The sequence below is a fragment of the Macrotis lagotis genome, chromosome 3 (assembly GCF_037893015.1).
Source record: "Macrotis lagotis isolate mMagLag1 chromosome 3, bilby.v1.9.chrom.fasta, whole genome shotgun sequence".
Classification (NCBI taxonomy): Eukaryota; Metazoa; Chordata; class Mammalia; order Peramelemorphia; family Peramelidae; genus Macrotis; species Macrotis lagotis.
The window spans coordinates 298,414,427-298,439,941 of NC_133660.1; the positions used below are offsets into that span (position 1 = coordinate 298,414,427).

Here is a 25,515-nt window from a genome sequence, read left to right on the forward strand (position 1 = left end):
TTGAAATTGAAAATCTGCCAGAAAGAACTTTAATCTGCAACAAATTTATTTATAATACATATAAATTATCAAATCAAAAATAATATCATCTGTCAAAACAGTTATGCATATTTAAAAGAACAAAAACAGATTGGAGAGGAAAATGACATTATTCTCAAATGCGTATGCGTATTCTAAAGTATTTTGCATCAAAAACATTTTCACTCCTTTAAAAATATGTTTCTACATCAATTCTAGCTTCCAAGAATCCTTATGGAGAAAAAAGTAAAAAAAAAGAATGTTTAAGATAAAATTGGTCTTGTTTTTCCTTAATAACAATGGCCACATCAATAAATTAAGATAAGTCTGAAATAGAAATGATCATATACCTCAAAATATGAAAATAAGAGCAATTAGAAGGGATTAATATACACTGAATATAATATATTGAGAATGGGAAGAAATTTAAAATATAGACTATCAACACGGAAAACCAGAAGTCTAAAAAATTATTTCAAATTTAGAAAAAAATACAAATACTAAACATTGACTGCTTGAGTTGGAAGGGGAGTTAGGACCAAAACACCTTCACCAAAGTATGCATAGTATCATTTCATAACAATAAATATTCAAACTGGAACACTATTTGAAATTATATGTTCATAATCTCAAAATTCTTTAATCTAACCTGTACACTTGTCATTTCAGAGTCAGAAACCAGGTCTGAGTGAGAACAATGAACTTTTTAATTGTGATTTAATCATTTAAAAGATGGAATATACAGGAAAAATGACAGACAAAAACATTACTATCATGAAAGAATTTATCCTCTTGGGATTTTCTGATCTTCCCAACTTCCAAGGATTTCTCTTTGCTATTATTTTAGTCATCTACATATGCATACTTTTAGGTAATGGTCTCATCATTGTAATCACCAATGTGGAACGAGCTCTCCAAACACCCATGTATTATTTCCTTGGAAACTTCTCTTTTGTGGAAATTTGTTACACATCAGTTCCTCTCCCCAGAATGCTTAAGAATCTTTGGACTCAAAAAAGAAATATTTCTTTGATTTCATGTGCTGTACAACTGTGCTTCTTTCTTATTCTGGGAGTCACAGAAAGCTTCCTCCTGGCAGTGATGGCCTATGATCGCTATGTGGCGATCTGTAAGCCCCTCTATTATCCTCTAATCATGAACCCTAAGATGTGTGTCCAGATGGTAATTACCTCCTGGCTCACTGGAATTCCAGTCATAATAGGACAGACATACCATATTTTCTCTATGCCCTTCTGTGGTTCAAACAAACTCAATTATGCTTTTTGTGACATGCCACCATTAATGAAGTTGGCCTGTGGAGACATTTCTGGGGGTAAGCTTTTTACTTATATTGATTGTTTACTATTTGCCTTGATTCCTTTGGTGTTGATACTTTATTCCTATGTCAGAATTCTCCGCACTATTCTGAAGCTTCCATCAATCACTGGGAGATCCAAGGCCTTTTCTACTTGCTCATCTCATCTTACAGTTGTAGGTTTATTCTATGGTTCTGGCTTCATTGCTTATCTGCAATCTAAAAACAGTTATTCAGCTGGAACAGATAAGATCTTTTCTCTATTCTACATCATTGTGACACCAATGGTTAATCCTATGATATATAGTCTGAGGAACAAGGATTTCATTGAAGCAATGAGGAAATTATTTTCTAAATGTATAGAGTAAAAAAAATAACATATTTTATCATGCATATCCTTTATCTGGGAACCATTTTCCAAGGTTTTACTTACTTTTTTCTCTTTTGTATTCCTTTCAAACTCTCTTCAGTTGCTTCTAGTTAGAAAACATTAGACATTCTTCCTCATCATCTCACCTTGATATAAAGTGTTTTTATGTATAATGAAAGAACAAACTTAATATTGTTTTTGTTCTTTTCAAACACTATTAATACCTTTCAACCAAACATGTAATATTGGAGCAGTTATGTAATACATTGAGGAGAACAACAGTCTTAAATGTAGGAAAATCTAACCTCAGACAATTAATAGCTGTGTCACCCTGAAAAAAAAATCATTTCATCTTGAGTGTTTCCAAAAGAAGTCTTGGAGTCATGAGGACCTAAGTTCAACATTGGCTTCAGACGCTTCATAATTATCTAGCTGTGTGACCATGAGAAAGTCACTTAACTCCACTGTCTTTTAAAAATAAAGAGGTGTGAGGTCACCCTGAAACTATTACTTCAATAATCTAGACTGAAATTATGTGATATCTACATAAAGCACAAAAATGATGAAATTTTGGTATAAAATATAAAATATAATATAATTATACTATTTTCAAGGACAATGACTCTAACTACAACCTGAGGCTACTGAGAGTTTTTATTTACCTTTGCCAAAATGTATACTCTGCTTTCTGTATACTTCCTTTAATTTCCAATATGTCATCTAATTCTGTTTTCAAAAAAAGTTTAGCTATCTAAATTTTTGATTATATATATATATATATATATATATATATATATATATATATATATCACTATTTCTTCTATTTTAAGAAATTTTAGGAATGTCTGATTATCATGGGCTTCTACTTTAAGCATATGTTCATTATTGTCACATTTTATCTGTTTTTATTTTCTATTATTTCTTGGGATTTCTATTTTCTGATTCAAGAAACTATTATTTACTAATCCATTTTTGTCACACATTTTCTGCAGTCTAGCAATTCTTAAAATTTTCACTCCTTGATCTGTTTTAAAGTTTATTATTTTTTTAGAAAATGACAGATGAAATATTGAAAAGTAGAGGGAGAATACAGAAAACTTGTACATCTAGCTTGTGAATATTTTACAATATGCTTGATCAGCTATTTCATAACACTATTTTGAAGCTATAAATAAATGAGGCTAGCAAAGAATGCAAGCAAATGCATTAAGAAATTTTTTGAAGACATTTTTATGTCAGATTTAAAAGCTTCTTTGAAGAAGCCGGGTCTTCTACTTTACGTTGATCTTCATAGGCCAAATATTTGGAATTTAGTAATCTAACCCTTCTGACAAATTCACATCACTCACACAAACTGGAAAGCACATGAACCCTTGAACCCTTCCCAGAAAGGATTTTCCCACAATATCTCAAGAACAGTTAAGAAATGCCTAGCTTGCAAAGTGATGTCACCATCATAATTTTATTAAAATCAGTTTATTATATTCATAATAAAGCTAATTTTAGTTGATCATACAATAAGTTGAATTCAAAATAGCAACATATAAATCAATTAAAAGCAGAAGAAAATAAAGTTCTTTTTTGAGTCCCCTGATTTTGTGCTACAAAAAAAAAAAGACAGAAACAATAATGAATGAATGATTAAGAAAGTTTCCTAAAGTGAATCATGGATGTGACAAGAATGAAGATGATCTCCGGACTTTGTTCAAGTTCTATTTCCTTAACCAAAAGGGACAAAAATGGATTTACTTGATTTTTCCCTTTTGGTAATGATTATATATATATATGTATATATATACATATATATATATATATGTATGTATGTATGTATATAGTCTTGGCATTCTAGACAGAAAGATAGAAATATAGAAAGAATCTATCAACAAATGAATATAGCTACATCAACATATCAAGTTAGAGATAGTTGTGGGTGTGCATATTTACACATATTTATATATCTATATCTATGTCTATATATATCTATCCATATAAATATATAAATACAGAGAAAGGGAGTGAGAGACAGACAGAAAGGAAGAGACAAAGAGAGAAAGAGTCAGAGACAGAGATAGTAACAGAGACAGATATAGACACTTAGACAGAGAGAGATATAAAAGCTGTGGAGGAGCAATCAGATGGCACAGTGGATAGAGCACCTCTCTCCGAGTTCAAATCCAATCTCAGATGCTTGACACTTACTGAGCAAACCTGAGCAGTTCACTTAACCCTGGTTGATTACATCCAGGGACGTTTCCAGTCATCCTGATTTTACCTTGACACTGAAATTTAGAGATCCTGGTTAAAACCGAAAAAAAACAATGTAATTTTGTGCCTTTCACCTCTTGCTTGTGACACTGTACTTAACATGGAAACGCTGCTGGAAATCATTCTGGATCTTTCATTTGCCTCAAATCAATCACTTCCATCTGCACCAGCATAAAGAACTCACATGTGCAGTCAACAGCATAAACTTCCAAATGAGATGTGGAGAATCTCCTCCGTTTGTCTTTAGGATTCTCAAGTCCTCCTTTACTTTCCTTTGTTGGGAAAGAATGATGGTATCAACACAATACAGGACATTCTTACACTGGTCATTATATCCATATCTCAGTTACTCTGAACTCATATATACATATATATATACATATATATATATATATATATATATATATATATATATATCAATCATATCATCCTCTAAGTCACATTCCTCACCTCCAACCACACAACTGCCAAGACCTTTTCTCAAACCTAATTTTCTTTGGTATCTTTGCAGACTTTGGCAATATTGATATTTACTTAGCTATCTAGTTGAAATCTTAAACTCATTATTTCAAAAAATAGTAATCTTTATTCTTTATTCTTGATCCCCTTTGCTATTTAGTACTGCATAGGCCCTATCCTCTCTATTCTTCAAGCTTGTTACCCAAGAGTCATACTATAATTCTCACTATATCACTCTTCTCCTATGGAATCTATTGTTAAGACCTGTTAATTTTACCTCTGCAATATCTCTTATATCAGCCCAATTTGTTATCCAGAAACTACATATGTATCTCCATATACAGTCTTATTGTGAAACACTATCAAGCTTTTCTATTGAAAGGACCATAGTTAAATAGAAAATTTTATCTTCAAACAGGAGATTAAAGAGATACATGAAAAGGTAAACAGGGGAAAAATAAATACTGTTATTTAATAAGATTAAACTGGTTATGGGGCAGCTAGGTGGCATTGGGGCAGCTAGGTGGTACAGTGGATAGAGCACCAGCCCTGGAGTCAGGAGGACCTGAGTTCAAATTTGATCTCAGACACTTAATTACCTAGCTTTGTGACCTTGGGCATGTCAATTAGCCACATTGCCTTGCCAAAAAAATACCCAAAACACAGTAAAACAAAACAAAAACTAGTTAAATCCCAACTGGGGAGGATGATTCTCATAATTCTTGAGAATTGCATCTGAATTCAAGGAAAAATACTTAGGCAGAAGGAATGGACATCCCTGATATGCCCATGAATTTGATGGAATTATTTTACACAAAATTCTCAATAAAAAAGTGGATCAGTAGAGAAATGGGAAGAAGGGGTAGATTGAATGTAGTAAATTACATGACATGAAGAAATAAGAGGATCTATTAAAATAGAGGTGAAGAAGGAAGGGGGCAAGAACAGCATGACTCTTATCTTCATCAGATTCAGCTCAATGAGGGATTAACATACACACGTACTCTGCTGAATTTAGAAATTTATCTTAACTTTCAAGTAAGGGTAGTGAAGGAGGCACTGAAAGAAGAAAGTGAAGGAAGAAGCATAAAAGGGAAAGGGAAAAGAGAGAGGTTTGGATAGAAGGGGACAAACACATAGAAGGAGATGGTTTTCAGAGGCAAACACGGATGTAAGGGATAAGGTGAAAAAAAAAGGGAAAATTGCAAATGGAGGAGAGCTAGCATGGAGGACAATAAAGTTAGTAATTATAACTTTGAATGTGAATTGGATGAACTTCCCCTTAAAAAGGTAGTGGATAGCAGAGTGGAGTAAAAACCAGAATTCCATAATATGCTGCTTAGAAGTAACACATTTGAAGCAGAGAGAGATATATACAGACTGGAGAAAAATTAGATTAATCTAATTATAGAATTAACAAGAAGGAAGTTAAGGAGGTCAATAGAATGTTTAAAAACTTAAAAGAAAACTTTTTGCTTGAGAAAATTGAATAGAGATAGAAAGGAATATAACTATTTTTTTCTTGTAGGGCATGGAGCCAATAGAAAAATTGATCATGTTAATAAGGCATACAAACCACAAAATCAAATGCTGAAAGGCAGAAATATTGAATCTTTTAATTAAACTTTTAATTAATTAATTGTTTTAAATTAAAATTTTAATTCGATATTGTATTAGAAATATTAGCATTAACAATAAGAGAAAAAGAAATTGATAGAATCGATAATGATGAAACAAAACCCTCACTCTTTGTAGATGATATGAATTATACCTAGAGAACCCTAGAAAATCACTAAAAAAATTACTGGTAACAATTAGCCACCTTAGCAAAGTCACAGGATATAAAAGAAACCCACATTAATCCCCAAATATTTTTTTTATATTACTAATGACATACATCAGCAAGAAATAGAGAATTTCCATTTAAAATAACTTCAGAAAACATAAAATTCATGTGAGTCTACCTGCCAAGGAAGACTCAGAAGCTTTGAAAACAACTATAAAACACTTTTCACACAAATAAAATCAGATCTAACTGGGCAGTCATCAATTGCTAAAGGGTAGACAGAATTAATATAATAAAAATGACAGTTCTAGCTGAATTAAATTACTTATTTAGTGTCATAGCAGTCAGTTTTCCAAAAATCATTTTAGTGAGCTAGAAAAAATTAATACTAAATTCCCAACTTTTCTGGAGAGCAATTTGGAATTATGCCCAATGGGCAAAAAAAATGTGTATACTATTTAATCCAGCAATACTCCTACAGGGTATATTCCCTGAAGAGATCATGAAAAAGGGTAAAAAAAACATTGTGTGTACAAAAATATTTATAACAGCTCTGACTGTGGTGGAAAATAATTGGAAATTGATGGGGATATTCATCAGCTGGGGAATGACTGAACAAATGGTGGTACATCTGTGTTGTGGAACACTATTATTCTATTAGAAACTGGAGAGGGGAGCAGCTAGGTGGCACAGTGGATAAAGCAATGGACCTGGAGTCAGGAGGACCTGAGTCAAGCCTGGCCTCAGACAATGAAAAAAAACAAAAACAAAAATCAGCACCATTGCCTTACAAAAACCAAAAAGGAAAAAGGAAAAAAAAAAGGGACCAGGAGGGAGGGGATTTCAGAGAAGCTTGGAAAAACGTTCATGAGCACATGCTGAGTGAGATGAGTAGAACTGTACACCCTAACAACAGCACTGGAGTGATTATCAGCCTTAACGAACTTGTCCATTCCATCATTGTAATAATCAGTGACAATTTTAGAATACCATCTGTATCCAGACAAAGAACTGTGAAGTTTTCAAGAAGACTAAAGATTATTACCATCATTTTTTCAAAATAAGTTTTCTTATGTACTACATAAATTTACTATTTCTAACATTTTATTTCTTCCACAAGTATATGTTTTTTCTCTCAACACATTCAATTTGGATCAATGCAGAGCATGGAAACCAAGATTATCAGACTGTGAGGAGAGGGGGAAGGTAAAGAGGGTTGGAGGAAATGGTAAAATTCAAAATCTTACAAAAATGACAGGTAGAAACTACTATCGCATATAATTGGAAAACATACAATATTTACATTTTAAAAAAGTTAAAAAAGAAAATATTCACTTAATCCTATGGACTCTAGTGATATTTTTTTGTTTTTATTTTATTCTTTTTTCCAATTGAATGAAATAATAATTTTCAAAATTCAGCTTTCGACAGATTTTTGAGTTTTGCTTTGCTCTACCACCCACCCTTATCTACTGTTAATGTATATAATGTTCTTCAGGTTCTATTCTCTCTTCACTCAGTTCATGGAAGTTTTTCCAGGTTTTTTTTGAAAACAAGTCACTCAAAATTTCTTATACAATGATAGCACTCCATTAAAACCTTGTATTACAGTTCATTGAGATTCCCCAATTGATGGACAGTTCTTCAAATTCCAATTATTTTCCACCACAAGGAGAGTTCCTATAAACATATTTGCATATTGAGTCTTTGTCCCTGTTTTATAATTTCTTTAGTACACAAACAGAATAGTGGTATTCTTGGATCAAAGACTGCACAGTTTTTATTGTCTTTGGGGAATAGTTTCAAATTGCTGTGCTGAATGGTGGAATAAATTTATAGTTCCACCAAGATCGCAATAATATCCCAGTTTTCCCACATTCCTTCTAACATTGAACATCTTCCTTTTTTGTCCTTTTAGCTATTCAGATAGGGATCTCAAAACTGTTTTATTTTTCATTTTCTAATCTTCAATACCTTGGAGCTTTTTATTTGACTATAGATAGCTTTTATATCTTCATCTGCAAACTCTGTTCATATCCTTTGACCATTTATTAAAAAGAGAATGATTTGTGATCTTATACATTTATTTCCTTTCTCTATATATTTTAGAAATGAGTCTTTTTTAGAAACATCTGTGAAACTTGCTTGCCAATTTTAAACATTCCTTTTAAACCTGTTTACTTTGTTTACATTCAATTTTTAAATGATTAATTCAATTTAATATGTAAATTAAAATATTTTATTTGTAAATTTAATATGTAAATTAAAATTTAAAAATCTGCAGCTTTTTCCATTCACTGGTCCTGGTGAAACAGACCTTTCCTGTAGATCTTTTAAGTTGTCTTCGACTGTGAAATTGTATCAATTAGTCTTTCTGTGCATTTACCCCTCTAAGTTTTGGCTAGAGTCATAATTTCATGGCTTTTAGAGCTTTTTGCGGATTAGTTTCTGGGAATTCCTGCCCTTACTCTGCCCATTTCTCTATTTTTAACCACTAACAGACAGTTTTGATGCCTGTCACTTTATAATATAATTTTTGAATTTTTTCAATAATTCCCTTGTATTACTGACTTTTTTGCCTACCATATGAATTTTGTTACAGTATCACTAATATAATGCTACAATCAGGTAGAATTTATACCAGAAATTCAAAACAGAGTTCAACATTAGAAATTGCAAAATGGATAATTTTGATTACATTAAATTGAAAAAATTTTTCACAAATAAAATCAATGCAACCAAAATAAGATAGAACAAAAACAAATGGGAAATATTTTCACAGTTAGTGTTTCTAATAAAAAACTCATTTCTAAAATATATGGAAAACTGGTTCAAATTTATAAGACTACAAGTAATTTTCTAATTGATAAATGGACAATGAAGATACACAGTTGTGTGATGTAGAAATTAGCTATTTATAGTCATATTTAAAATGTCCTAAATGATTATTGATTTGAGCAATGTAAATTAAAACATCCATGAGGTAAAACCTCAAAACTAACATATTCACAAAAATGATAAAAAAAAAAAGGATCAGTGTTACAGAGGATGTGGGAAAACTGGATCATCCCGGAGAGCAATTTAAAACTATGCCCAAAGGGCAATGAATCAGTGGATACCCTTTATTCAGCAATACCACAACTAGACTTATCCCAAAGAGATCATTAAAAAGGGGAAAAATCTGGGAGCAGCTAGGTGACTCAGTGGATAGAGCACTGGCCCTGGAGTCAGGAGTACCTGGGTTCAAGTCGACCCTGAGATAATTAATTAACTAGCTCTGTGGCCTTGGCCAAGCCACTTAACCCAAGTTGCCTTTCAAAAACCTAAAAAAAAAAAAAGAAAAAAGCAATAGCAACCCTAATTGTAGTAGCAAACAATTGGAAATTAAAGAATTTGGGGAATAGCTGAACAAGTTATGCTATATGAATATGTTGGAGCATCATTATTCCATAAGAAATGTCAGTGATTGCACTTCAGGGAATCCTGAAAAGATTTGCTTGAACTGATGCTTAGTGCTGTAACGAGTACTAGAACATGGTCACATTAATTACACCATATGAATAACTATGATACATTCAAACTCAAAAGCTTACAGAAAGTTAAATGTTGAAAATTTTCTTTGCATGTTATTGGAAAGAAATGAAATAGCATAATAAACAATTAAAAGCAAGAAGCAGAAATATATACAGACAAAGAGTGTGGATATAAGGTGACTGATCAGTCCTCTAAAGCATAAACGGGTTAGAAAGAAAATTGCACTGGAAGAAGAAGAGGAAGGTTGAGTTGTGCTAAATAATCCCTCATAAAAGAGGCATGAATTAGATATTACAATGTAGTGGAAAATGAAGAGGTGATAGGCCCTGATTAAAATCTCACTCTCATCAAAACTGGATAAATTAGAATAAAGCTTACATACCTAGGTGAATAGAGCCTATTTTACCCAAAAAAGTAAAATGGGATGGGGATAATAGAAAGGACATGCAAGCAGATAAAAAGGGTGATAGATTGGAGAAAGTGGTGATCAAAAGTAAAACATTTGTGTAGAGTCAAAAGTGGGAAAGTAAGAGATGGCAATAATTAAGGAAAAATAGTATGGAGGGAAATATAAAGTCAGTTATCATAACAATATTAATGTAAAGATTATGAACTCCTCCATGAAATGGAAACATAGTAGAAACAATGAAAGATGAACTTCCTTTAGTATGTTGTTTATAAGAAACACATATGAAATAGAAATACTTGCAGGGTCAATGTTAGAGTTGGTGAAAAATTTATTTCCTCAGCTGAAGCAAATAAAGCAAGAGTAAAAAATTGTGATTTTAGATAAATGTAAAAATAGATCTAAATGTAACAAAAAACAATAAAGTCATATGAACACTAAAATAATACATTTCAAAATGAATAAAATCTAAGTATTTCAAGAAGTTGTATAAGGTACTAGATGAAATACATATTTAAACTATATACTAGGGAAAAATTTTCCCATCTCAGAACTAAAATAATATAAACAAAAAGAATTTAAGGAGGTGAATAAAATTTTGAAAAAAAAAAGTTATGACATTACTGCAAAAGATTGAATGAGAATTGAATGAAATATAATTTTTTTTTCCTGAGCAGTACTTGACATCTGCACATAAATTGACAATGTATTAGGATATTAAAACTTGCAAACAAGTACAGAAAAGGAGAAAGAGTAAATACTTTCCTTTTAGATCATAATGAATTAAAATTGCAATAATAAACAATAATAAACAATGTAAAGTAGATATTAAAATTTGTTAGAAATTAAATGATCTGATTCTAAATATAAATGAATCAAGAAACAAATCATACAAATAATAACCTTACTAAAAATGATGATAACGTGACAACCTATCAAAATTTATAAGATATAGCCAAATTTTTCACAGGAGGGGAAATTTATGTATTTAATTGCTTGCATCAATAAAATAAACAAAAAAGAAAACCAATGAATTGAGCATCCGACTAGGAAAATAACCTTTAACAAGAACAAATTAAAAGTCCTCATTTGAATTCCACATTGCAAATTCTGAAAATCAAAAGAGAAATTAATAAAATTGATAATAAGAAAACCAATGAACTAACAAATAAAGTTAGAAGCAAGTTTTATGGAAAATGGAATGAAATTGAAAAACATCTAATGTATTTGTTTTTAAATAAGTAAACAATATAATTAGGATAAAAAATAAAAGTTAATTCATGCCAATGAAGAAAAAAATGCAACAATTGTTAGGAGATATTGTGCCCTAAAAATAGATCAATAAATTTTATAATAAAAAATTAGATAACTATCTGCAAAAATGTAAATTACCTACATTAGCTGAAGCAATAATGTACTTAAATAATGCAATCTTAGACGCAAAAGATATTTAAAAAGTCATCTTTAAAAAACTCTAAGAAAAATGACTATGATGAGACAGATTAACAAGTGACTTCCGCCAAACATTTAAGGAAATATTTATGCAGTTACTAAAAAAATATTTGAAAAAAAGGCAAGAAAGAACTGTATCAAATGCCTTTGTTGACTCAAATATCACACTTATACTTAAACTAGGAAGAGTCAAAACAGAGAAATTAAATTATTGACAAATTTCCCTAATTAATTCTGATATAAAAATTTTAAATATAATTCTATCAAAGAGATTAAAGCAATATTTAAGAAGGATCCCATATTCTGACCACATGGGATTAATTTCTGGAATTCTAGAATGTTTATATATTACAACAAATTTAGCATAATGGACCATGTTACTAACAAATAGAACAGAAATCATAAAATTACCTCAATAAATGCAAAAAATGTATTTAATTGAATGTAAGTACCAATTCTTAATAAAAAAAGAAATAGTAATGAACAAAGGAATATATGTAACTTTCCTTAAAATGGTAACTTATTTTAAAACATCATCAAACATTATTTTAATTAGGATGTTAGAAGTCTTCCCAGTAAAATCAGGGGACGAATAAATATGTCCTATGAGGAAACAAAATTATCAGGGGTGGCTAGGATGTGCAGTGGATAGAGCACTGGCCCTGGAGTCAGGAGTCCCTGAGTTTAAATTTGGCCTCAGACACTCAGTAATTACATAGCTGTGTGGCCTTGGACAAGCCACTTAAACCCATTTACCTTGCCAAAACATAAAAAAACAAAACAAAACAAAACAGAAAACAATATCATTCTTTGCATATGCTATAATGCTTTATTTAGAAAAACTTAGAGAATCAACCAAAAATCCCCATGAAATTATTAATATTTTTCTAAAATTATTTATTTATTTATTTCACTTATTTATTCACAACTTTAGAAAAGTTGCAGGATGCAAAATAAATGCACATAAAGTCATCAACATTTCTATATGTAACAAATAAAGTATAGAAGCAAGATATATAAAAGAGAAATTCCTTTTAATATAACTAAAGGTAATATAAAATACTTGGGAATTTACATGGAAAGAGAAACTGAAAAACTTTATGAAGACATATATAATAAAAAAAAAAAACTTTTGACACAGGTAAAGTCAAATTGAAACAAAAGGAAAAAATAATTGCTCATGGGTAGGCCAAGTCAATATAATAAAAATTATATCTTCCAAACTGTATTTATTTATTCATTGCTATACAAACCATCAGAATTTATTTTACAGACCTACAAAAACTAATACCAAAATCCATTAGAGAGAAAAAAACCTCAAGGATATCAATGGTAGCAATTGGAAAAAAAAAAGTGAAGGAATAACATCTAGTCATACTCTATCTCAAATGGTTTATAAAGTAGCTACTATCAAAACCATCTGGTATTGGATATGAAATAGGTGAAGTAGTAGGTGAATGAGTGGAATGCATTAGGCTCCAATTACATTTAAATAAATGGTCATAATAATCTATTATATGATAAATCAAAAGACCCAGGCTTTTGAAACAAAAATTCATTATTTAACAAACATTGCTGAAAAAACTAGAAAACAGTATGGCAAAAATTATATATACATCAACAACTTTACAATAAAAAAGGTAATAATCGATCTATGATTTATACCTAGAGTTTAATACCACAAGCAAATTAATAGAGCACAAATAGTTTATCTCTTAGATTAAAAAATAGGAATAATTTGGAACCAGTGCAGAAATAGTAATAATTATGTATAACAAAAAAGATCATTGTGATTTTTTTTGGATTCTTTTTTTGCAAGGCAATGGGGTTAAGTGGCTTGCCCAAGGCCACACAGCTAGGTAATTTAGCGTCTGAGGTCAGATTTAAACTCAGGTACTCCTGACTCCAGGGTCAGTGCTCTATCCATTGGGCCACCTCGCAGCCCCCTCATTTTGACTTTTTAACAGAATGAAAAAACTTTTACATAAAGCAGTCACAAGGTCAGAGAGTAAAACACAAACTGGGAAAACATTTCTAATAGTTATCTCTGATAAAAGGTTCATTTCTCAAATCTATAGAGACCTGAATCAAACTTATACAAAAGTTATAAAAAGTAGAAGTTATTCATCAATTGATAAATGCTATGAACATCCAGTTTTGAGACAAAGAAATCAAGGCTACCTATTCTCAAATGAAAAATGCTCTAAATCACTATTATTTGAAAAATGCAAATTAAAACAATATCTATATTTCACCTCACACCAAACAAATTAATGTGACAAAAAAGGAAAATATTTGATTTTGGAGCTGTTGTGGAAAAACTAATATATATATATTAAGGCATTGTTGATGGATTATGATTAGATCCATCCTTCTGAAGAGTAGTTAGCAACCATGTCCAAAGGGTTTTAACACCACACAACCCCTTTGATCCAGCAATATGATTACTATATGTATATGTTAAAGACATTCAAAGAAGGGAAAAGAACCTATTTTTCTCAAAAAAATAATGTTTATAAAAGAGCTTTTGTGATGAAACTTGAAAGGATGTCAATCAATTGGGGAATGAGTAAATAAATTATATATAATTGTAATGGATTACTACTGTGCTTTGAGAAATGACCCTATAATGACTTCTGAAATGCCTGGAAAGACCAACATGAACTGACGCACAATAAAATGAGCAGGACTAAGAGAATGTTGGATATATTATCAGCAATATTGTTGAATGAAGAATTGCGAATGACAGCTATTCTCAGCAATAAAGTGATTCAAGACACTCTCAAGAACTAATACTGAAGCATGCAATCCACATTCAGAGAAAGAATTAATATTACTTGAATAACAGACTGAAGCATGTTATATTTTTCACTTTCATTCATTGACTTTTCCCCTTTCATTTCAGTCTTCTGAAACAAAATAACTAATACAGAAATGGTTTACATGAATATAATTTATATTTGATTACTGACCAACCCACAGAGGGAAAAGGAATGGAGGTATTAAAATTTGGATACAAAGACATTAAAGTATCAAAATCAAAAGAGGAAAAAGTATTTTACTCTTTACTTAAGGTTTATGTAATCTGGTAAAGTGAGAACACCTAGTTCCATAATCTATAAATTCTGAATCATAGGTGATTTAAATGAATCTGAAGTCAAGTGATTTATGTAAAAATTTTTCAGTGTCATATACTTAGAAAGCAACAGTCCAAAACTTTTTCCAATATTTCATACTTTATTTTTAATGCATGCTTAAATTGCAAGACTTATACTCTGAAGATCTGGCTTCTCATTAAAAAAGAAATATGGTCAGGGAGAGAAATTATCCCCAGAGAATAGAGTAGGTTGAGAATCCATTCTATTTAAAAGCTCTGGCTGCATTCAACTAAATCTGCATTCATTTTTGTTATAGCATTTTGGTTTCTGTGATATACCTGGAAATGATTTTTAAAATGATTAAAGATTAAAGTATAGGCCCCACAACACTGTGGGAACAACACTGAAAGTGAAATGAGAAACTTATTGGTATTTTGGCATTGTGAAAAATTTTTGCAATGTTTAAGTTTGTTTCTTCCCCTATAAATTCAGATCAATTTTGACCAAAGTAGCAATATAGTATAAAAGTTTTATAAGAATAGAATTTTATGTGAAAAAGAATGTTTTTTAAAACCCTGAAGCACTATATTAATGGCAGGTGAATGAATGAATGAAAAGAATCATGTGAATATGATTTTATCTCAACAGAAAAATGTAAGTAAACTATATATCTAACTTTATATCACAGCCTTTTGAATATATTTTATTTTGTTTAATTGATTTCTAAGCATCTTGGCCCTAGAAAATTCAAAGATTTTATTCACACACCATGATTCAGTAAGGACCCTGGAGATCTTCATGTGAAATTCTATCAGCAATGTCCTGGTAAAGAGAACAAATCTGATGTGAAATCACTTGTACTATGCAATTTGAAACACTATTAGCTGAAAAAAATTCCACAGACCAGACAGTCTGTCGATCTGCCTTTCTCACTTACTCTCCCTCTTTCTCTCTGTCTTTCACTTTCTCTTTTTCTCTCTTTTGTCTTTTTGTCTCTGTCTATATTTATATCTGTTTCTGATTCTCTCTTTCTCTCTGCATCTCTCTCTCTCTCTCTAGTGGAGTACTCTAACATTATTCTTACTGTTATCATCAATAAAAATTTGAGCATTTGAGACATAATTATCATCAAAAAGCATGGTATGAACAATTCATTTGAGATATAAAGAATATCTTCACTTTGCTTAGATTTGTAAAGTATTATGTGATTTTTACTGTGAATGAAGATTTTCTTTTTTCTTAATGTGTTTATTTTTCCAACTACATGCAAAGAAACTTTTTAGCAGTCATTTTTGTAAGATATCAAGTTTCACATTTTTGTACCGCCCTCTCTTTCCTTACTTGTACACATGAAAGAGAGCAATCTAATATAGCCTATACAGGCATAACTAAGTTAAGTATATTTTCATATCATTTACATTGTGAAAAAAAGAATATTAACAAAAGGAGAAAAAAATGCAAGCTAAAAAAAGGCATGAGAGTGGAAAAAAAATTGTTTGGCATTATGAAACACTGTGAACTTTCCAAGGATCATTGAGGCATCTCCTTCCTTTTGCTGTTCAAATAATTTGTTGCGAAATTGGGTGGTGCCAGTACTGTGACACACAAAGATACAACACATTGTTGATATTATGTGTTCTTTACCTGCTTCTCTTCATTACTATTTTGTGAATGACGATTGTGTTTTGTGTCACAGATATTTCTGGCACAGACTTCAATTCTACTCCATAGTCATTTTCTTGGGACTTTATCTAATCTCTGGATCTAGACTCTTTACATTGCATCATAATTCCACAATCAGTTGATAGGTACCAGCATTTACTCAGGCACAGCGCAATCCAATGACTCAGAAAGCTTAAACTTTGGGAGACAGAGCTTTCTGGTTTACCTGAAATTCAAAATGTGCTTGGAAAAAAAACTAAAATATGCAAAAAAGTTATTTACAAAAATGTAGATTATCAGATCAAAAAAATTTTTCTTGCTAAGCAGGCATGCTTATTTAAATGATTAAAAAAACATAAATAATTGAGTGGAAAATGGTGTAATTCTCCAATATTTGTTTACATTCTAAAATATTTTGCATCAAAATCTCCATTGCAGTGTAAAAAAATTATGCTTTGTACATCAATTCTCTCTTGCAAGAAAATTTATTAAGAGTAAAGGAAGAAAAATGACTACTTCAAGGCAGAGTAAGTCTTATTGTTTCTTAATAACAATAATTACAGTGACAGAGAAAGAAATGATCTTATAACTCAAAATATGAAAGTATAAGCACTGAATATAACATTGAGAATATAAAGAATCTTTAAATATAGACCAGAAATTATTTATATTGAAAAATCAGGATTTAGGAAAATATTATTTTGAATTTAAAAAAAATAGCAAATATAAAACAGTGAATGTTAGATGTGGAAGGGAAATTGGCACACAAAAAAGTACAACTAAGGATACAATATCTATATATGATTTTATAACATGGAATGCTCAAACAGGATGACTATTTAAAAATTAAAATTAAAGATTTCAAAGTTATCTTAGTCATCATAAGATCTAACTTCTCTGCTTTTCATTTCAGAGCCAAAAACCAATTCTGAGTCAGAAAAATATGAAATTTTTGTTGTGAATTGTTAATTTTAAAGATGGAATATACAGGGAAAATGACTGACAAAAACCTAACTATCATGAAAGAACTTGTTCTCTTGGGATTTTCTGACCTTCCCAACTTCCAAGGGTTTCTCTTTGGTATTATTTTAGTGATCTATATATGCATACTTTTAGGTAATGGTCTCATCATTGTAATCACCAATGTGGAACGAGCTCTCCAAACACCCATGTATTTCTTCCTTGGAAACCTCTCTTTTGTGGAAATTTGTTATACATCAGTCACTATCCCAAGAATGCTTAAGAATCTCTGGAGCCAGAAAAGAAATATCTCTTTACTGTCATGTGCTGTACAACTATGTTTCTTTCTTATTCTGGCAGTCACAGAGAGCTTCCTCCTGGCAGTGATGGCCTATGATCGCTATATGGCGATCTGTAAGCCCCTCTACTATCCTCTAATCATGAACCACAAGATGTGTATCCAGATGGTGATTGGCTCCTGGGTCACTGGAATTCCAGTTATCATGGGGCAGACATATCAGGTTTTCTCTGTACCATTTTGTGGTTCAAACAAACTCAATCACGTTTTTTGTGACATGCCGCCATTAATGAAATTAGCCTGTGGGCATTCCTCTGGGAATGAGTTCTTTATATTTATTGATTGTTTACTATTTGCTTTGATTCCTTTTCTGCTGATACTTTTTTCTTACACCAGAATCCTCAGCACAATTCTGAAGCTCCCATCAATCACTGGGAGATCCAAGGCCTTCTCTACTTGCTCATCTCATCTTATGGTTGTATGTTTATTCTATATTTCTGGCTTCATTGCTTATTTGCAATCAATGTCCAGTTATTCAGGCAGAATAGATAAGTTCTTTTCTCTATTCTACATCATTGTGACACCAATGGTTAACCCCACGATATATAGTCTGAGAAACAAGGACTTCAATAGGGCAATGAGAAAACTATTTTTGAAATAGGTAGGGTAAAGAAATAAAATATTTTCTCATGCAAATCATTTATCCTGAACAATTTTTTCTCTTCCTTTGCCTTTTAAACTCTTATCATTCCCTTTTAGTTATAAACCTTAAAACATTCCTCCTTCCAATTCCACCTTTATAGAACATAATTTATATATAATCTAAGAACAAACATTGTAGTGATCATTCTAATTGTTTTTGTATTTTTCATCATTATTAATAAGGAACTTCCTTTTCACCAATCATATAAAATTGGGGCAGCTGAATAAAACATTGATTAGGGCACCAGGACTTAAAGACAGGAGCATCTAAGTTCATATGTAACTTCAGACGATCGGTAGTTGTGTTATCCTGAGCAAGACACTTAGTCTTGGTTGTTTTCAGAAGAAGTTTGAGATGACCATGAAATTATTCCTTCAAAAATCTTTACCCAAATAATGTGATATCTACAAAAGACTTAAATGGTGACAATAATAATATTTTCAAGATCCATGACTACAACTACAATCTGAGGCCATTGAGAAATTATACTTACACATGACAAAATGTACACAAGTTCTCTGTGCTCTTCCTCTAATTTTCAAATGGCATGTAATTCTATTTTCAAAACTATGTGACTATCAAACTTTCTGAATATATATATATATATATTTCATTATTTATTTTTCTCTATTTTATTAAAATTTAGGAATGTTTGAAAATTATTGCTTTCTACATTAAACATATGTCCAATATTCTTGTATTTTGTTTGATCTAATTATATTTTCTATTATTTGTTGGCATTGTTTTTTAATTTAAGAAATTATAATATACTGATGCATTTTTCCATACATTTTGTATATACTAACAACTCTTAAATTATCACTCCTTGATCTATCAGTTTGCTATTTTTTAGAAAATAACATTAGATGAAGTATTGAAAAATAGAGAGAGAATACAGAGAACTTCTTTATATTTTGTATATAACTTTGTAACTTTGTTTAGATTTTACAAAGCATTGGATAGGCTGTTTTTATAGTATGATTTTGAAGCTATAGATAAATTTGGCTAGCAAATAATACAATTAAATGCATTAGGAAATCATTTGAGGACATTTTTAGATCTGATTTAAAAGCTTGTTGTAAGTGACCAGGTCTTCTATTTTCCTTCATTTTCTTTGACAAACTATTTGCAACTTAGTATCCACCTTTCTTACACATTCAGATTACTCACACAAGTAGGAAATCATAGGAACCCTGGAACCCCTTCCAGAAAGTACTTTTCCAAAGTAACTCAAGAACAGTGATGAGATGCCTCACTTTCAAAGTGATATCTTAATTTTATAAAAAATCATTTTACCTTGCTTATAATAATGCTAATATTATAGAAGACCATAAAGTAAGTTAAATTTACAACAATAAAATAAAACAGTGTCATATGAAATAAAATAAAATTCTGTTTCAGACCTCTCATTCTGTGTTTAAAAGAAAAAGATAGAATAAATGATTAAGAATGTTTCATAAGTTGCATCGTTAATGTGCCAAGAAGGACAAGCATTTCTTGACTTTTTAATGTTCTGTTTCCTCAACCTTCAGGGACAAAATGAATATGACGTGACTTATGACTGTTGTTGAGAATATATATAAGCCTAGTGTTTACATTTTAGATAGAAAAATAAATACATGGAAAATAAGACGGATCTGTCAATAATTAATTATTGATGCATCAAGATATCTAGAGGGAAATATTATATAAAATTTTGTATGTTGAATATATGTATGTAAAAGTTGGATTTATATTTATACATCTAAATATATTATGAAGAGAGACAGATGGGGGAGAGGAGAGGGAGAGAAAGAACACTAAAGACAGAGTCAGATACAGAGACAGAGTCAGAGATCGATTATATGAATGCTCTGGGGGACCAGTGGCAGAGTGGTTAAAGCACCATCCCTTAAGTCTGAAGGACCTGAGTTCAAATTCAACCTCAAAATCTTGACACTAAGTGAACAACCTTGGGCAATTAACTGAATCATGATTGACTTTCATCTAGGGACATCTGTAGTCATCCTGATTTGTACCTAGACACTAGATACAGATGCCTCTGATGGGGAAAGTGAAACTGGTGGCATTACATGGTTCTCACCCCCCCCCAAATGCAAATCCAATTCATGTGCTTAGGATGGAAAAATCTCCCTTTGTCCTCTTTAAGAATGAAGTACAATAGCAATAATAATGACATATAAAAGATTGTGAGCTAAAATCGGAGTTCTTCGTTCAAACTGAAATAAGAATGTAGAACTCTTTTCTCTTTTACTTCTTGGTGATGATGGAGTTTTCCCTATGAAACGGATGCTGGAGATCAGTGTGGGTCTTTCATTTGCCTCAAATTAATTACTTTCATCTTCCCCAATATAAACAACTCTTATGTCCACTAACTTCCTAATGAGACGTGAAGAATCGCTGATACAAAGAAAAAAATAAGTATTTCTTTGTCTTTAGGATTCTCATCTCTTCTTATACCATTCTTTGATGGAAGAAGAATGATGGCATCCACTCAGTAAAGAACATTCTCACACTTGTCATAATCTTGACATCCCAGTGACTCTGAACTCCTACAGATCATCATCCAAATCCCATACCTCACCTCCTACCATACAACTGACCATTCCATTTCCCCTTCACCCCACTCTTGACCAAAACTTCATTCTTCAAAGCTCCTAATAACTCTCAATCATTAAAGACCTTTTCTCAAACCTAATGCTCATTAACAACTTTGCAGACCTTGACACTATTGATTGTTACTTGAATTTCCAGTAAACATCTTAAATAAAATATGTCCAAAATAGAAATCATTATCTGTTTTCTAAAACCCCATTTCTACCTATCGCTATAAAGGACAACATTATTTTCCCACTTCTTCAAGATTTTTATCTGAGTCATATTATAACTCTCACTACATCTCACTTCTACAAAATCTATTGTTAAGTCCTGTTAATTAAACCTTTACAAGATCTCTGTCATTTGCTCAATTTGTTATTCTGAAATTGGAACTACTCTAGGACATTCTATCTATCTATCTATCTATCTATCATCTATCTTGATATATAATCTTGTTGTGAAAGAAGAATCAGAATAAAAAAGGAAAAACCAGAAGAAATCACTAGCAAAAATAAAAAACACATGTTAAAAAAGTGAAAATAATATAATTCTATCTATCTATCTATCTATCTATCTATCTATCTATCTATCTATCTATCTCTCTATCTATGTTGGAACTCCAAAGTTTTCTCTTTTGATGTGGATGGCATTTTCCATCACGAGTCTATTGCAATTGTCCTTTGTTGGGTCTGTGGGAGAGGGACTCAGACAAGCACCAAAGTGGTGAATAAGCTGGTTCGTTTATTGATCATAGGATACATTCTTTTATACTCTTCATTTACGTAATCACCTACACAAGCGTTTTAGCAAGCACTTTTTCACATGCATACCATACATTTCCTTGTGTTTGTCTTAGGTGAATGTTTTGAGAACTGAACAGTATTTTGGGAACAGTGCAGAATGTTTTTCCTCAGACTGTACTTCCTTATCTGAGCTCTGGAGTACATCTTGCTTGTTAAGGCATGTAACTATTTTAATAAAGAAATAAACTATTTTTAATGAGAAGCAAGTTTTTCTTTTTTAAAAATGTACTGTTATTTTTCTAACTACATGAAAAGATAGTTTTTAACAATCACTTTTGTTAGATTATGAGTTTCACAATTTTTCTGCCTCTTTCTCACTTTCCTTCTGAAAGAGAGAAAGCTAATGTAGCTAATACAGGTATAACTAAGTTAAGCATATTTCCATATTAATCATGTTGCAAAAGGAGAATCAGAACAAAAAGAAAAAAATTAAAAAGAAGAAAATAGTAAACTTTGGTCTATATTGAGGTTTTATAGTTGAAGAAACTATTTCTAAAGGGATCTTCATATATGGGGAAATTCAGGCAGATTGCCTGCTCAGTCTCATCTTTACCTTTAGATATTAAAATTTTTTGTCAACACAATTCTCAAATGAGATGATTAACCATCTATAACTATAAACCAAGTTAGCAACATCCTACAACACAAATGCTTGCTATCCAAAGAAAACTTTAATAAATTTTTAAAATATTGCCTGTTTTGCCTTGAGACAATTTCAATTTACAGTTAAATACTCCCAGCTTTTTAGAGATCATTGAGGCATATTTTTCCTTTTTCTCTTCAAATTACATTGCGATAAGTGGGGTAGTGCTAGAAGATTCTCTAACATAGATTCAACAGAGTTGATGTGCTTTGCTTTGTACCTGCTTCTCCTTATTACTATTCTGTGAATGACTATTTTGTTTTATATCACAAATATTTCTGGTATAGACATTGTCATTTTCAAAAGACTTTATCTAATATACATCTAGACTCATTCTATCCCATTCTAGTTCTTCAATCAGATGGTCACTACCAGGGCTTAAACAGGCACAGAGCAATCCAATCACAAATTCCAATGACTTGACATTGGTAGACAGTGAGTTCTCTGGTTTACCTGAAATATAAAATGTGCCAGAAAGTATTTTAATCTTCAAAAAATTTATTTAAAATGCATATAGATTATCAGATCAAATGAATAAACTACTGAATGAATTGAATAGAAATTGATATAATTTTCTAATATTCATTTTTAGATTCTAAAACATTTTGCATAGAAATGTTTTGCAGTGTTAAAATTATGATTTCTATACCAATTCTAGCTTGCAATATTCTAATTGAGATAGAGTCAGATAATTCAGACATAGAAATGATCTTATAACTCAAAATATGAAAACATGATCACTTAGTAGAAATAATAAACACCAAATATAACATATTCAGGATATGAAGGCTCTGTAAATAATAGATTATCAGTATTAAAAAGGAGGAATTTGAAAAAATATTTTGAATATAGATAAACAAAGTAGATATAAAACATTGAGAAGTAGAATTGGAAGGGAAGGCAGGACAAAAAAGGGACAAAAAGTATACAATATCTCTGTATGATTTCATAACATGAAATATTCAACCTGCTTGACTATTTAAAAGTAAAGAAAAATTTCAAAATCATCTCAATCATTACCTAATCTAATCTGTCCACTTTTCATTTCAGTCAGAAACCAGGTCTAAGAGAAGAAAGTGAAAGCTTTTATTGCAAATTACTAATTTTAAAGATGGAATATACAGGAAAATTGACAGACAAAAATACTTTCATAAAAGAATTTATTCCCTTGGGATTTTCTGAACTTCACAACTTTCAAAGATTTCTCTTTGTTATTATTTTAGTTATCTATATTTATATACTTTTAGGTAATGGTCTCATCATTGTAATCACCAATGTGGAACGAGCTCTCCAAACACCCATGTATTATTTCCTTGGAAATTTCTCTTTTGTGGAAATTTGTTACACATCAGTCACTCTCCCAAGAATGCTCAAGAATCTTTGGACCCAGAAAAGACATATCTCTTTACTATCATGTGCTGTACAATTGTGTTTCACAGAGAGTTTCCTCCTGGCAGTGATGGCCTATGATCGCTATATAGCAATCTGTAAGCCCCTCTACTGTCCTCTAATCATGAACCACAAGATTGTGTGTCCATATGGTGATTGGATCCTGGGTCACTGGAATTCCAACTATAATGTTCAGACATACCAGGTTTTCTCTGTGCCTTTCTGTGGTTCAAACAAACTTGATCATGTTTTTTGTGACATGCCCCCATTGATGAAGTTGGCCTGTGGGGATACGTTTAGGACTGAACTCTTTATTTTTATTGATTTTTTCCTATTTGCTTTGATTCCTTTTCTGTTGATACTTTTTTCTTACACCAGAATTCTCAGAACTATTCTGAAGCTCCCATCTATCACTGGGAAATCTAAGGCCTTCTCTACTTGCTCATCCCATCTTACAGTTGTATGTTTATTCTATGGTTCTGGCTTCATTGATTATTTTCATTCCTTGTCCAGTTCTTCTCTTGGAACAGATAAGATCATCTCTCTATTCTACATCATTGTGACACCAATGGTCAATCCCCTGATATACAGTCTGAGGAAACAAGGGCTTTATTGTGACAATGAGAAAACTATTTTCTACATATGTAGGGAAAAAATAAAATATTTTAACATGCATATCATTTGTCCTGACTTTTTTTTCCAAGTTTTCCTTCCCCCTTTCCTTTCTCTTGTATACCTTTAAAACTCTTATCATTTCCTTCTAGTTAAAAATCATTAGGCATTCTTCCTCCTAATGCCTTTTTTGCTATAAAGTATTTTTAATGCTTAACTAAAGAAATATATTATTGTTATCATTGTAGTTGCTTTTATTCTTTTCAAACAATATTAATAAGGAAATCCCTTTGGAGCAAACATTTAAGATTGGGGCAGCTAGTAATACATTGAGCAGAGCAGCAGTTTTAATGGAAGGAGTATGTAACTTCATATTCAGTCTCAAACAATTAATAGCTGTGTGATCCTGAGGAAGTCACTTAATCTTGACGGATCCCAAAAGAAATGTGAGGTCACCCTGAAACTATCATTTCAATAATATAGACAGAAATCCATGTGGTATTTACAAAAGGCACATAAAAGATGGCATTGACAGTATTTTCAGGATCAGTGATTATTACTGCAACCTCAGGCAATTGAGATATTATATTTACCTATGCCAACATTTACACAAGATCTCTATATTCTTCATCAAATTTTCAAAATTGTATCTAATTTCATTTTCAAAAAAAGTCTTACTGCCAAAATTCTGAATATATAATTCCTTCATATTTATCTCCTTTTCTATTTTAATACATTTTAGGTGTTTTTGAACATCATTAAGTTATACTTTAAACATTTGCCCAGTATTCTTTTTTTTGGCCCAGTATTCTTGTATTTGTTTTGGTCTGCTTTTTTTCTAATTATTTTCTATTATTTCTTGCATCTTTTCCTGATTTAAAATACCATTATATACTGATGAACTTTTTCCATACATCTCGAGTAGTCTAGCAATCCTTTAATTAAAGCATCTTATCTGTTTTCATTTTATTTTTTTTTGGAAAATAGTTTATCGGAAACATTGAAAATTAAAGAAGAATAACACGAACATGTGTAATTAGTTTGTTTTTATTTTACAAAGCACTGGGTAGATTATTTTCAAATACTATTTTGAGGGATGGCTAGGTGGCACAGTGGATAGAGCACTGACCCTGGAGGCAGGAAT

The 25,515-nt window shown here is 31.1% G+C and overlaps 2 protein-coding genes across 2 annotated transcripts; both read left to right on the top strand.

The window, feature by feature from the left end:
* Positions 1-750: 750 nt before the first annotated feature.
* Positions 751-1,701, top strand: LOC141519599 (olfactory receptor 10AG1-like). Its single transcript, XM_074231795.1, has one exon. The coding sequence runs from the start codon at positions 751-753 to the stop codon at positions 1,699-1,701; it is 951 nt and encodes a 316-aa protein (XP_074087896.1).
* Positions 1,702-17,342: 15,641 nt separating this feature from the next.
* Positions 17,343-18,284, top strand: LOC141516891 (olfactory receptor 10AG1-like). The gene has a single exon (XM_074227848.1). The coding sequence runs from the start codon at positions 17,343-17,345 to the stop codon at positions 18,282-18,284; it is 942 nt and encodes a 313-aa protein (XP_074083949.1).
* The last annotated feature ends 7,231 nt before the right edge of the window (positions 18,285-25,515 follow it).

Coding starts and splice junctions, on each gene's coding strand:
- LOC141519599 (XM_074231795.1), top strand. CDS start 751: ATGGAATATACAGGAAAAATGACAGACAAAAACATTACTATCATGAAA.
- LOC141516891 (XM_074227848.1), top strand. CDS start 17,343: ATGGAATATACAGGGAAAATGACTGACAAAAACCTAACTATCATGAAA.